The sequence below is a fragment of the Nothobranchius furzeri genome, chromosome 10, assembly GCF_043380555.1.
Source record: "Nothobranchius furzeri strain GRZ-AD chromosome 10, NfurGRZ-RIMD1, whole genome shotgun sequence".
Classification (NCBI taxonomy): domain Eukaryota; kingdom Metazoa; phylum Chordata; class Actinopteri; order Cyprinodontiformes; family Nothobranchiidae; genus Nothobranchius; species Nothobranchius furzeri.
Window position 1 is genome coordinate 45,963,416 of NC_091750.1, and position 14,055 is coordinate 45,977,470.

The window sequence follows — 14,055 nt, forward strand, 5'->3', positions numbered from 1 at the left end:
TATAATATCGGAAAATATCGATATAGGTTTAACCCTCAAATTCCACTACCTCCGCTCCGCTCCGGTCCGCCCCCGCCTTCCGCAGCCGCTCGCTTCCGAACTCAATTTTTACTGGTATCCGCTCTACAACGGCTCCGCTCCGGTGCGGAGACCTGAGGTGGGCAAACAAGCATGCGCGGGATTTTCGAGATCTTGCGATACAGTCCGAGCAATAAACACGGAAGTTAGATCCAAACACCCGTTGTGTGGGAGAAGCATCGAAATGAACTGTTTAATCTGCCCATCATTTGTGTTCAGAGATCAGCAGTGTTTGGATCAACAAAGTGTGACTACTTTGATAGTGGGAACTGTATTTATGGCTTACTTTTGTGCATTTAAACTTCAGCCGCCATTGATAGTTGTTAAAAGTTGTTAAACCTGTGCATATGAAACAAAAAACGCCTTTTGTTTATCGATTTATTGTGAAAAACGGAAGTTGTGCTTGCTCCTTCCTGTTGGGCGGTTGTGATTTCTGTCTTTTAATGACTCAACTTTTACATACACATATTATTCATCAATCTCTTTAGCTACTGCTCTTTTTTTCCCAACATGTACAGCTATCTCAGATCTGAGGTAAAATTTGTGATATTTTTTTTGTCTATATGGAACGACTTGTGAAGTAGAAATTCACCCTGTGTAGTGACAAACCACTAACAAAAACAAGAATCATCACCCAAGGCTTGCTGTTCTTATCTGAAGATCTTTTAAAACATGTTATATGCATAAGCTGCATTTTTCCAGAATTAATTAGTGTGGCAGTGTGAGCGTCCTGTCACAGTGTCCCGATTGATCATGCGCTCTGGCTACTTGGCCAAGGGGATGTCCCTTTGACTGACTGGTTAGCACATGTGACTCTCACCCGGGTGTCTGGGGATCGAATCCCGCCCGGGCCCTCGTTTCTACACCTTGTCACATTAGAAATAACCAACCAACAAGGCTCTATAAGATGAGGTTGGAGCAGTTACAAACGCTTTGCACTTATTACAATCTTACAGCCATAAAACTAACCTGGTTTTAAGAGGGTTACACATATAATGTTCTGCCTCACACAAATGTGACCATAAATACATTTGTTGGAAATATTCTGGATCAGCACCATGAAGCAAACTTATGGCCGTGGTGTATGTGGTATCCTGAAAATGGAATGAAATGTCACCATCTGTGTGGCTGTGGTGTGATTCCACATGATTATTTTTTATTTTTCCCCCTGTCCTGTCTGTGAAGCAAACAGAATGTCTGAATGCTGGTAACAAGCCTTACAGATTTACTCTCAGGTGGAGCATCAAAGCGTCTGCTTTTAATGTCACGCCTGATACTTAAAACTTTAGTTTTTTTGAATGCTTTGTAATTCCGACCAGATAACACTAAATTAAATACTTTTCCTAGATTATATTACATTGTTTGAACCCAATGGTCTCATTATCTGAATTTTCAAACTTGTTGGATAGTGAATCTGTTTAAAAATCTTGCTCTACACCCGCCCCTTCAAAGGTCTCTGCTGGAGATAAACAGAGCCCATTTCCAGGTGTGGTTGAGGTGACACGGTCCTCAAAGTAACTAACAGAACTGAACAAGTCACAGTTCAGGTGGAGTAAATTATGAGGCAGGGCGTCAGATAAAACACGCAGAAATAATCTGGACGATGTCAGTAAAATAATTCAAATCTTAGCTGCACAGATGGATTTTTAATATTCTGGTTTGTAGTTTGACCTGAAAGTAAATCATTGTTCTGAGAAAAAAAAAACATTTTACATTTGGTGACATTAGTTCACATTTTAAAATAAAATCCACATTTGACATTCAGTTTTATTTATAACATGAAACTAAGGTGATTACATGATTTAAAGTCACATAATAAAGTGTATGCTGTATAAAGAAAAACAGACTAGCTAGAACCAACTACATCAAATTAGGACTCCCAACTTTGAAAGCAACGAGCGCTAAAGAAACCAAAGAGCACTGTATGTTACAAATGTCCTAAAACTAAGTACAGCGGTGATGGAAATAAAACAGTCAAACTTGTAAAGATCACATATTAGCAACAACACCGACGACACACTAGCGGGTTGGGTTGAAGCGAAGCTGCCCCACAGAGACCAGGATAAAAAACTTTGCAGGATTTCTCAGCTCACAGAATCTGGAACCTGTGTTGAAAGCACAATATGCATTTGAATTATTACACATTTCAGAGGCAGTGTGTGACATTTAAAAACCATTAGTGTGAAATAATGAAGGGTAACAGGATGTGACCTGAAGAGAGACACCTAACTTACCAGGTGATGACACTAGCGTTGCTGGTTGGGTCCTCGGCTGTAGGGAGGGCGCTGGCGCATCACTCTCATGTTGCGATATTTGGACACGATGCAGTAGCTTTTCCTGAATGCTGGTCTCTGATTTGGAAAAGGACGCGGCACAAAAGTCTCCTATTTAATACAAAGAAATATTAGTTACAAAGAAATGAGAGCAGCAATCCCAAAGGGGGATAGGAGGTCTTCACAGCTGTGCGTACCATGAGAGGTCTTCTAACAGGCCCGGGCGGCGTCGGTCCAGAATTCCTTGGACCCCCAGGAAACCGTTGTCTCTGTGAAATGCATCAGTGAAACTGAGTATTTATGGGTAAATAGATCAAATTAGACCTTTTTCTGGATGGCATTTTAGGTCTGATAGCCTCTATGTATAAAAACTTTGTGGATCTGGTATTACGTCCGTCTGCTGCGTTGTCTGGAGGGGTTAGAGCTGGCTGGCTTCCAGCTTTCTAAATTTCAGTGAGGTCATTGTTTTTAGCCCCAGCAGGAGATCAACCTCAGGTTGCTGGCACCCTTTGGGAAAAATGTTACTGCTGATCTGGGTGTGAAGCTAGATTTGGCACCACTAAATGTGGCGGTGTGCTCATTTCATCTTGGCCACCTCGCCAGAATCAAGCAGCTAGTGTCACAAACACAACTGGAGATGGTAGTACACCAATTACTGGTTACTTTGCACTTGGACTATTCTAACTCCTTTTACTCAGCGTTAGCTAGGCTGCACTAGCCTGGCTTCAGCTTGTCCAAAATGCTGCAGTCAGATTTCTGACAGGTACCAGATTGCACGATGGAATGTTTGATCAGTTTTGGCCATTTTACATTTCCAGCCAGCTTGTTTTAGAGGGAATTTAAGGCTGCTTATCTTTGTTTATAAGTACACGGTAGTACTACATCCCACCTGTCTGACCGACTCACCCGATATATCTCTACATGTGCACTTAGGCAGGGTCCTCTTGGACTTGGCTCATAAACTGTGGAATGACCTTCAGCTGGAAGTCAGACAAGCACCTTTCCTGATAGTGTTTAAGTCGAATGAAGACTCGCTTTTATTCTCAATCCCATTCCTTAGTTTTGGTTTTACATAATTTCCTAACTTTTATCCTGTTGTAATTATTTACATATCTTGTTCTTATTTGTTTTTGTGTACACTATTAGCCCCAACTCTTTTGTCACACTGAAAATAGACAGAAAACAAAGACATTTTGACCTAAACAAATAGAACTGGAACATCCTGTAGGACTTCTCTTTCCAGGTTTGTGTATGGCCGTGTTATGAGAAGTCTCATTGGCTGACTGAGCTGTCAATCAAATGTTGATGAGTATCACTTTATTCTTTTGGCTTTAACACTACTTAAGAGGTGTAAGTCATCCAAATTGCCCAGTCACAGAGGTCAAAAGCCTGGCAAGCTATATAATATGGAGAGAGGGGTCGAGACTCGGTTTTTTAAGAAGCGGGGGGATTACAGCGTTCTTAAAGTAAGAAGGGACCTGACCAGAGACCAGAGAAGCATTAATTAGAGAGAGCACGCTGGTACCGATGGACTGAAAAGCACTTTTAAACAAAGATGAGGGTAAGATGTCGAGGGGGCATGCAGAGGTCTTCATAGAGTTAACTAGTTTGGATAACTCAGGCAAAGAAACAGGAGCAAAGCCATCTAGTATGATGTGCCTGGTTGGAGTCGGGAGAGGCAGCGATAAGGCTGAAGGAGAGATTCTAGATCTAACCTTATTGACTTTGTCCATAAAGAAAGACAGAAAGTTCTCACAACCTGCAACAGAGTGGATGGAGGCTGTAGGAGAGGCAGGAGACACGATGCTGCTGATGGTGTTAAACAGCACCTTGGGTTTCCCTTTGCTCTGGGACACCAGGTTGGAGAAATAGGAAACGCTGGCATCTCTGACTGCAGAGTTAAAGGATGTCAGAAGATACTTTAGGTGCAGCAGATGGACGTGGAGATGGATTTTCTTCCACAAACGCTCAACTTTTCTGCATTGGCGCTTCAGGCTGCGAAGGCTGTCATTGAATCAGGGAGTAGGGTTCACTGCAGGAACTGATCTGGTTCTGACAGGACAGATGTTGTCCAGAATGGAGAGGCAGTGCTCTTAAACTGAGAAGTTAAGGAATCTGGGTCGTTATCAGAAGAACAGGGTGGATCAAAAGCAGCAGAAAAATTGCTAGCTGTGCTCATTAAGAAAACGAGAACTAGCGCAGTGGTTAGCACTGTTGCCTCGCAGCACGAAGGTTGCAGGTTCGAAACTCGGCTGCGGCATTTCTGCGTGGAGTTGCGTGTTCTCCCCATGCATGCGTGGGTTTCCGCCGGGTACTCCAGTTTCCCCCACAGATCACAACATGCCCTATAGGTTATAAATTGTAAGTCGCTTTGGATAAAAGCATCTGCTAAATGAATAAACATAAACATACGGCGAGCAGGAGGTGGGGACGCAGAAACTGACAAGATAAAGAAAATGCAATGGTGATCTGAAATATAAACGTCCTCAGGACAAACACGGTCAGCATTTAGACCCAGGATAAAAACATGGTCCAGAGTGTGCCCCCTGGTGTGTGTGGGGCCAGAAACATGCTGGGTAAAACTGAAGGAGTCCATGAGGCTGGAGAAATTCATGGCAAAGTGATCAGAGGGATCATCAACGTGGATGTTAAAGTCACCAACAATCACCAGTCTGGACAGCTTCACAGTGCCGATTAGCCCACAAAGCTAATATAGTGGGCCAATCACAGCGCTCTCCGTTTGAAACAAACTTTAGTCGTCAATGGCAGTAAATGAGTTAAATGCAAGGCCTTTAATTCGTTACATTAATTATTTAATCAAGTCCCAGCCCTAGTGCATCTCGGCTGGCCGTCTCCGTGGTGCAGTCTTCGTTTTGTACAGAACTTCAGTATGACCTCTGGTTGATGATACGTGCTTTATAAATGAAGCTGATGAGGATTACGATCAAATCAAAGTTTTGAAATGGCCTCATAGCTTACAGGGTGTTATGCTGCTTTTTAGTGATGCTTATTTTTTGCTATCAAGTTATGAAATATGGGAAATTTAGACAAATTATTCACTTACTTGCATGGGCGGTGGCCTCCTGAAAGGTCTCGGGGATCTGCTGTCATGTGCAACATTAGGTGGTCTTGGAAAAACAAAACAAAAAGAACATTTAGAAACTAGACAAAGGTTCTCGCCAGACTGATTGTTCCAGTATTTATGCTACCTAAACACCCTCTTATCCAAGTAATGTCTTCTGTCTTCAGGAGATCTGGATTCAGTTGATAGTCGCCTATTTGATGAGGACTCTCCATCTGAACTGCGGTCTGAAGTAAAAACATAGAAATGTTTAAGCTAGATCTCAGCATTAGAACCTCCAGTCTTTATGGGAACAGACTCACCAGTCTTTGACTTTGGGCTGGAGCCTTTTGGAGGTGTGGAGTCTTTGGTGGAGGACCTCGGTCCAGGAGGCCAGTGGGACAAAACCACAAGATCCCGTTTCTCAATGGGTGAAGACCTGAGAAAATTAATGAAAGCAAGCGTTTGGATTTTGTTTTATAAACCCAGCAACAACAATTTTAAATTACTGACACTAAAAGAAACAGTATAAATGAAATGAAATTGAATTACCCTGTCACATGTAAGAGGGAAAACACATTTAACCAGAAAGAAAATGTATTTTTAATCTGATAAGTTATCACAGATCCAAATATCATTTGGGTACTTACAAAAACATGGAATGTCCATGCTGGATTACTCCTACTATTGTACCCTGAACCAATCTCAGCTGTCTCCCCTTTACTCAGAAATTGTTACAGCAGCCAAATCCTGGAAGGATGTAAGAAACTCGGCTAGATCACGTCAAGCCTTCGATGATCCTTCGTCAAACACGGGGGAGGCGTTTTCATCCTCGGGCTGAACCTCAGATGGGTTTATGATCAGCCGATACTAGATTTTCCACCCACTTCCTTCTGCAATCATCTTCACGGGGGTTTAAACTGCTGACGCAGCAGATGGGGTCAGATTATTGGTTACTTCTCCACAGCTGCTTCTCAGTTGATACTTGGGTTCGAGTTTCGAGGCAGTCAGCTAAAGGCTTTGTAATGGCTGTGCTGTTGAATATCCTGCTCTTTTTTAAATATGGAGTATTCAGGTTGGCTTAACATCAAAATCCAATAACATGTGGAGATGAGATTGGCTTTAGGCGATTCGACGACTTCTTGGGAAGAAAAACTGGTTTAGTGCGTCTCCACTCCACCAAACTCACACAGCTGTAATGTTGATGGCAGCTTTCCTGGTTTGTAAATGACTATTTCCATCAGGGTCAAAGGGGGAAACTCCTGACTAGATTTAGGCCACATCACATATGGAATAACATAAGATACTGACCACATCAATTGTTGAGGTCATACTGCCCCATGCAGTATTAATATAAAACATGCGTCACTTGTAATCCCAATTTGTTGGGTTTACATTAATCTGGAATCCATTTTCTGCACTCTGAAACATATCTGTGGTTCCTTCCAGCAGTAAAAGCTGACACAAACAGGTCCATCCATCTCGTAGCTGCAGGGATTTAAACCTTATTGACTTTCAAAAAGATCCAGCTCTGAAATGGGAAATATCAAGTTTACAATGGACGTGCCCCTCCTCTTCACAATTCTTGACACAGTTAAGTAGAGCCCTCCGTTAGTGGGATGGAGGCAGCATCACCAAGAGTTCATGTTAGCCGCAGTAAAACATTTCTAATTCTGAGAAATGGCTTCTTCAGTAAATCCACTCCACTTTTAAATATAACCGATGCTCACAGGAAGACAATTCCTGGCTGCTGTGGCAGTAACTTATCAGAAGAAAGCCGGTCATTGGGCCTTTTTAATGCTTCCAAATGCTTTTTGTAAAACGAACTAGTGAAACTCTTAAGCGATCGCTGATTTAGGGAAAGCATTTGCTCTTTGACCATCTTTTAATCAATATCCAATTATTGTTTTCCAGAAAACTCTTGTTGTAGCCCATCGCCATGCAAGCTCCGGATCCAGCTTTGTTCTTGGTTTTTTCATCCACTTCCTTGTGAGGGTTGTCTCGTTTTCCATTAAAGGCTGCCGATGAGCCTCCAACGTTGTTGCACCTTTTATCCGAGAGACCAATTAGTTTCCAGTTAGGCTGCAGCTCGGCAGTTCCAGTTAAGGTCACGTCATTTCCATCACCCGTTTTGCATCACAGACCCAAGTGCGCTTTGACACAAGTTTGTGATTCTTGAACAAGAATGAAGGCGTCATCACAACATGCAGGGATGCACTTCATCAAGCCTTAGACATGAATGCTGATGGAGGAATCCTTCAGAAGTACAGCTCGTGTAACTTTCATGGATGTTTGACTCACTTTTTGGGCCCGTTTGTAAATTGGGTCTAAACCTGTTCTTCACTCCACTTGAGAGGTAGGTATTTCGAAACATGTGTAGCACGTAGTTTGGGAGGCATGTGAGAATTTTGTGACTTTGCATCAAATTCTTGCACATTCAGCTCATCATGACATCTCCATTTTCCACAGCTGGTAACCATTTCACACATTCTTTCTTGACCCTTTAATCATCATCATCACCATCAAGCCCCAGCGAGCAGTGCTACAAGGAAAATACCATACCTGTGTTTGTTCAAGGAGCGACGAGACTCCACCTGTTCTTTTCCTGTGTCAGATTCTACTGAGGACTTGCTGGCTCTGTCTTCCTCTCTGGAGGGTGATGTTTCAGGTTTGGGCTTTCTTGGTTCTGTGTCCTTCAGAGGAACTGGCCTTGGCTGGAAACGCCTCTTCCTCATTGCAAAAACAGAGCTGGCGTATCCTCGTATGGCTCCATCGCCCAAGCGAGGCCTGGGTCTCCCAGCAGGAGGCATTCTGAGCCTCATGAGAGACTCTGCTCTAAATGGCCTGCTCCTCATTAGGTAACTTTTGCCCCTAAAAGAAAAAGGCGGACCACCAAATGGCCTGGGAAGACTCATCAGCTGAGGCCTCTCTCTCCTGGGGTACTTAGAGTTGCCATACGGCAGTTCAGGACCTGAAGAAGACATGCTGATGCTTGATATCCTCCTCTTGCGAGGCCCTGTCTCTTGCCTCTCCTGAAAGCTCCTGTTGTAGGAGGTTGAGGGGCCTCCTTTCCATGAGGGGGATCTGTAAGGGGGTAGCTGAGGGACACCTTGTGCCCTCTCTCGACTGGGGGGTCTGTTGCTCTGCCTCTCCACAGGACCACGCTGCCGCCTGGAGTCTTGTTCAGATGACCACCTGCACATCCACCAAACAATAAAAAATCATTACAGTGACAGATCCATTGCCATTTTAAGTGGGGCAGGGGACTTTAACCTTTATCTTAAATGCAGCCGTTTCACAAGCCGAGACTGAATCAAAAAGGTAGGAGGGGGAAATTTTTAAGTGGAACTACAGATGTAACATTCCTCTTAATGCCACATTTACACCAGACCCACTTTAATCAACTACAATTATCATGAGCTGGAGTTGATCATTACAACGTGAGACAGGGAGAAACGACCAACATCTGGCCTCCTCTGTTACACATTTTTACCCAGCTTGGGGTACTGCTTCACTCTTGTACCTCTCTGGACATGACCCTCTCCCATGCATCTCCCTGGGGCTTCTCTGTGACCCAGAGGGGCGATGCTCTCCATTGTGTGAGAAAGAGAATGATCCAGACTCGTTCCAGCGCTTCATGCCATGGCCTGACTGTTCATAGGGTCTTCCTCTTGGGTGGGGGTCTCGACTCCGCTCGGGAGGAAAGCCTGGCTGCCTCTTGGAACCCCTGAAAGATCCCTGGTAGGGTGGCCTAGAGCCTGGCCTCCTGTCAGCTGGGTGGCCGTGGAAATGTCTCGGGGACGATAATCTGTGACCTGACGGGGGCCCATGGAAAGATGGGCCCCTTTGACTCTGGTGTCCGTGTGCAGAACTGTGAGGAGATGAACGATGCTGGACTTGAGGGGAGCGGTTCAGCCTGGATGGGGACCTAGGATGTGGTTGCATTTTGGTATGGTGGGAATGGAAGGAATCCTGACCCGAAGACCTCCAGTGATTAAAACGAGGCTCTCGTTGCTCTCCCATTTCATGAGTTCTTCGACCAACTGGTGGTCGTCCTCGTCCTCTACCCCTACCTCTGGAATCCCTCCAGCTCGGAGGGGGCTTTGATGAGTAGTCTTGGCCATCTCTTCTGCTCTTGGAGCTAGGGCTGTAACGTCCTTCATTACGGCCATCTCCATAGGATCTAACAGGAAAAACACAGAAGACTAAAAACCACAATATTCCAATTTTCAGAAAATTATGTAAAAATTGAGTCAACATTAATCTTGAATCTGTCATATGAGCAGAACTCTATCCATTTTAGATGCAATTGTTAAAACATCAGAACACAGCTGACTAATTACCTGGGCTTCAAGCGTGGTGGTCCATATTGTGTTCGAACCATCTTCTGAAGCAAGTGTATCCTCTACTGACCAAATATAAAATATGTATTATTAGAATAAAAAATGTTCAGAGTTAAATACACTTAGACTCTGGCATATTGCTCGCAAACCATGGAGATCAGTCCGTTCTCTAAATATCTGTTGTACAATACACAAATCATCAGGAGTAAACTATTCCTCCCAGCATCATCATGTCATAAAAGTAGGGTTTAAAGTTGGATAAGAGCCTGAGTGAGATGGGAGGGGACAGCCATTAAACCTTGATCTAAATGTACTAGTTTTGACAAATGTGGATTTTAATTTTCACTTACTTGTCTTGGAAGAATTTGATAGCAAAACAGTTTACACGCGTTGCAATCACGTGAAATGAAGACTAAAAAACTAAGTTGCTGACGCGAAAAGTAAAGCATTAAAATAAGGAAAGAGAATGACCATGTATTAGTCCAAAGCTGCATGTGAGCGCTGAACTCGTTTGTTATGGTGGCTGCGGATTCTGTTTCGGTTCACATTCTTGTGACGGGAGCAGAATGTGGATCCATTTTTAGCTTTTCCTCTGGAGCGCCATAAGAGAACGACTCGTGTCTCAAATTAACTCCGCAATGAATTAACGTCACAGCGAGCACGTGGCCGTTACGATTCGAAGTCGGTGACAACGATCCAAAAAAATTGGGCCAATACACAACAACGTCGATAGCCGTGTTTGGAAATTAGCTTGGTGAAGCTAACAGTGGGTTTTGGCTAGCTCGACGAAACTCTAACAAAATGGCTTTCAAATCATCCCGGAGAGTGGTTTCAGCCTGTTAGTAACACATCACAACAAACAAAAAAAAGTTATCTAATACAGCTCGTTGCAAATCGCTTTTTAACGACCATATAAAGAGCTACTTACCAAAACCAAAACCGAGGAGAAAATCAAAATGAAAGATGTGTGAGACGAAAAACACAGAATAAGCTCGTCTACTTCTCTTCACACGGAGCTCGGCGCTTAGCCGCGCCACCTACCGCCCGGGAGTACTGACTACATGCCACACCTCATAAAAACAGGTTGACCTGGAAATAAAAGGGAAAAATAACTGTGTTTCATATTTGGATAATGAGAAATTGTGTTTTGTGTTTTCCTATTATCCGGGTAAGCGGCTGAAAATGAATGGATGGGAAATGTGTTACTACTTAGAAAATAATGAAATCAAGCAACTTAACCTTCATCTACTCCAAATTGGGTTCATTTTACAAAAAGGCTAAATCTGCCTTGATGACTAATGGGTAAAAACTAATGTCTAAAAGAAAGTTGAGTTAGGGAAACCATGTAGGGGTTTATAATTTAATAGTAAATGACAAATTTGAGCGCCCCCCCCCCCCAAAAAAAAAAAACTGAAACAGAAGTGGAAATATTTGAGGAAAGTTTAACACATCAAACCTAATTAAAATGTTAGCTTTTTATTTTATATAAAAGTAGTGGAATAATTCCTGTGCCTTTTCAAATACTCCTTTCTCCATATTTAATGATTAATTCTATCCATGTTCACCACATTTATCCCATGTGGAAATAAAATACATTTGTGTTTTGGGAATGTTTTTCATTACTGAAGAAAGTCTAAAGTTAAAATACATTTTCGCCCATCTACATTGATCAGACTTAAAAAACAGAATTAGCAAGCAATGTCCTTGGATGCTACAAAAACAACTAATCAGAGGGAATAACTAAAGTAAATAATAATGCCTCGCAGCACAAAGGTTGCAGGTTCGAAACTCGGCTGCAGCCTTTCTGCGTGGAGTTGCGTGTTCTCCCCATGCATGCGTGGGTTTCCTCCGGGTTCTCCGGTTTCCCCCACAGATCACAACATGCCCTACAGGTTAGAAATTGTAAGTCGCTTTGGATAAAAGCGTCTGCTAAAAAAATAATCACAAATAATAAGGAACCTACTTTATTAGAATTCTTTTAACATTTGTGACAAAAAAATAAATAAAAAATATGTCACGTTGAGGGGAAGGAAAGGTTAGGACCCAAAGTGCAGATTACCCAGACGACAAGAGGCTGGAGATGATGTAAAGTAAATATGCTTTATTTTGCAGGACGAACAAAAATCAATCCAAAGGCAGCGAGCCAAAAATCCCAAAATCCAAAAACCCTGGTAACAAGAACAAAAGCTCACTGAGAGCACCAAAACCTGGAGACATAAGCTCACATAGAACACAAAACTACGCTGACAAACATACAATGGACCAACAGCAACACAGAGACAAGACAGGGCTTAAACAGACTGGGAAGATGAGACGGAGATAATTGCAGGTGTGTGTGGGGAGAGGGACCAGGTGAATGCAATTACTAACTCAGGGAGGAGGAAGAAAACACTGGTGGGAAAAAACACACTAAATACTGAAAGGCTGTAACAAAGGAAAATGACCTAAGAGAAAAAACAAAAGACCAGAAAGCATGAACCATAACTAATATTCTAAGGGGAAGCTGGCACTAAAGGAAAACACTATAGAAAGAAACAACAGGGGTGTGGCTAAGAGGGGGCCAAGAGAGCACAGGACTTGGGAAAGGGATGTCTGAGGGGGGAAACCTAAAGGGCAAATGGGGAACACCAGGAGACACATGAGAAAGATGCAGACATGACACATGAGGGCGCTAGAAGACACAAAAGGAGCACCTAGAGAGGATAGAGAAACACCAGGAGGCACATGAAGGAAGGGGCAGACGCAGACCATGACAAAATGCACGGATTCTGCAGATTTTCTCTTTATTTTTTCTTTGCATAACATTGTTATGACCATGCTAACCATGCACAATGTCTACATTTGTATGACATGAAGAGTTCAGTTAATTGTGTTGCTGTTTTGAATGAACTCTTTGAAAAAGACTGTAATACATTCAGAAAATGCTTCAATTTGTTTCCTAAGACAACAAATAAATTCTCTTTGCAAAAATTAAAAAATAAAACACATCAGTTCAGAACTTTTTTGATGCTACGTACAATGCAAATCCCATTTGGCTACTTTGCTTCAGATGAATACAAGCATCTGACATTAAGGTGGTGTGTTTTCTAAATGATTTTGATCTTAATGAAATCTTATAACTGGTGCTTGTGTCAAAGGAGCTGGAAAGCTGCAGCAATAGCAGGCATTAGGCAAAATGTCACATTTACGGCAATAAATAAATAAAAATGCATTAAAGAGACAATGTGTAGTTTTTACCATTCATTTCTGGAAATATCCATCAAAATGTTGTTGAAAATGAATTAAATGATGCCCAGTTGCTGAAAAATGTTGGCAGCTTTGTAACATATAACCATAAAAATCTGGTCTAAACTACGTGGGAGTGCGTCTAAGTCTCTGGGTGACGCCATGTTAGATACCATGTTTTCCTCTACGGGAGCCTGTGAGGACAAAATACATTTACTAATTTGTAACAAATCGTTACAAAACTTTCGTCATTCTTAAATGTTGTTGTTTTACTCATTTACCTCTTCACTTGTTGTCAGTGATAAGAAGGAGGTATATGTGCTTGTTATTTAGCTAAAGTTTGTACTCCCCTTTTTGACCCTAATGGGCATCCGTTGGTAAGGTCTTATTCCAACACAAAAATACTGCTTGCTTGCAACGATTTAGGTATCTACTGCCCCCTATCGCCAGGAAAAATGCACACTGTGACTTTAAGATAAATGAGCGCCGTCTGACAAACACTGAAAATGATTACTTGTTTGTATATGTTTCCTGCACTGAACCAGACTAGGATGAAGAGAAAAAAACTACACACAACTAACATGTCATACATTCATGTGTGTTTAAAGCAAACATTCCTGAATTTTCCTCACAAATCCTCTTTGTGTTTGACACGGTTAAAGTGCTACATGAAGCTGACATGAAACAGTTTGGCTGACACCAGAGGAACTCATTTTATTTGTGGAATATGAAATAAAATATGCTAATCTGGGGATTTCCGTGCAGCTGCAGTCAAATCAACAAAAAAATTGTTATTTATTTTAAAGTTCCAGTTCACAGCATGATGGCGTAGGTTTTCTCGCTCATATGCTTTTAGCAGATCTCTGCACGATCGAGCATTATCAGATGTTTAGGTGTTTTTCACAGAAGTATAGCTCTGATGCTCCTGCCAAAGGAACCATGCACAAATCTCTACGTCTCAATGACACCACTTCCTCGAAGCGTGTAAAGTTTGAGGTGAACGTTTCAGGAAGAGGGACAGTAGAGGTGCAGGTGCAGTAACTGATGTTCTGAGCAGCTTCTAATACTTTGGTAA

The 14,055-nt window shown here is 42.4% G+C and overlaps 1 protein-coding gene across 3 annotated transcripts; it reads right to left on the bottom strand.

Moving 5' to 3' along the window:
• Positions 1-1,704: 1,704 nt before the first annotated feature.
• Positions 1,705-10,790, bottom strand: si:ch211-114c12.2 (serine/arginine repetitive matrix protein 1). Of its 3 annotated transcripts, none has more exons than XM_015960782.3 (10): positions 10,684-10,790; positions 9,756-9,820; positions 8,936-9,595; positions 7,975-8,607; positions 5,736-5,851; positions 5,561-5,660; positions 5,416-5,479; positions 2,549-2,620; positions 2,313-2,462; positions 1,705-2,183 (listed from the first exon to the last, which is right to left on the bottom strand). In XM_015960782.3, exons 2-9 carry the CDS (start codon positions 9,794-9,796, stop codon positions 2,325-2,327), a joined length of 1,824 nt encoding a protein of 607 aa, XP_015816268.1. In that variant the 5' UTR covers positions 9,797-9,820; positions 10,684-10,790; the 3' UTR covers positions 1,705-2,183; positions 2,313-2,324. The 3 variants fall into 3 exon arrangements, with proteins under 3 accessions (XP_015816268.1, XP_015816269.1, XP_054586507.2); XM_015960783.3 differs by having other exon boundaries at positions 9,756-9,817; positions 10,684-10,789; XM_054730532.2 differs by lacking the exon at positions 10,684-10,790 and adding an exon at positions 10,106-10,478 and having other exon boundaries at positions 9,756-9,817.
• Between the last annotated feature and the right edge of the window lie 3,265 nt (positions 10,791-14,055).

Coding starts and splice junctions, on each gene's coding strand:
- si:ch211-114c12.2 (XM_054730532.2), bottom strand. CDS start 10,249: ATGCAGCTTTGGACTAATACATGGTCATTCTCTTTCCTTATTTTAATG. Junction 8,608..8,935: donor AGAGGGTCATGTCCAGAGAG/GTACAAGAGTGA, acceptor GTGGATGTGCAG/GTGGTCATCTGAACAAGACT. Junction 5,480..5,560: donor TTGGATAAGAGGGTGTTTAG/GTAGCATAAATA, acceptor TGTTTTTCCAAG/ACCACCTAATGTTGCACATG.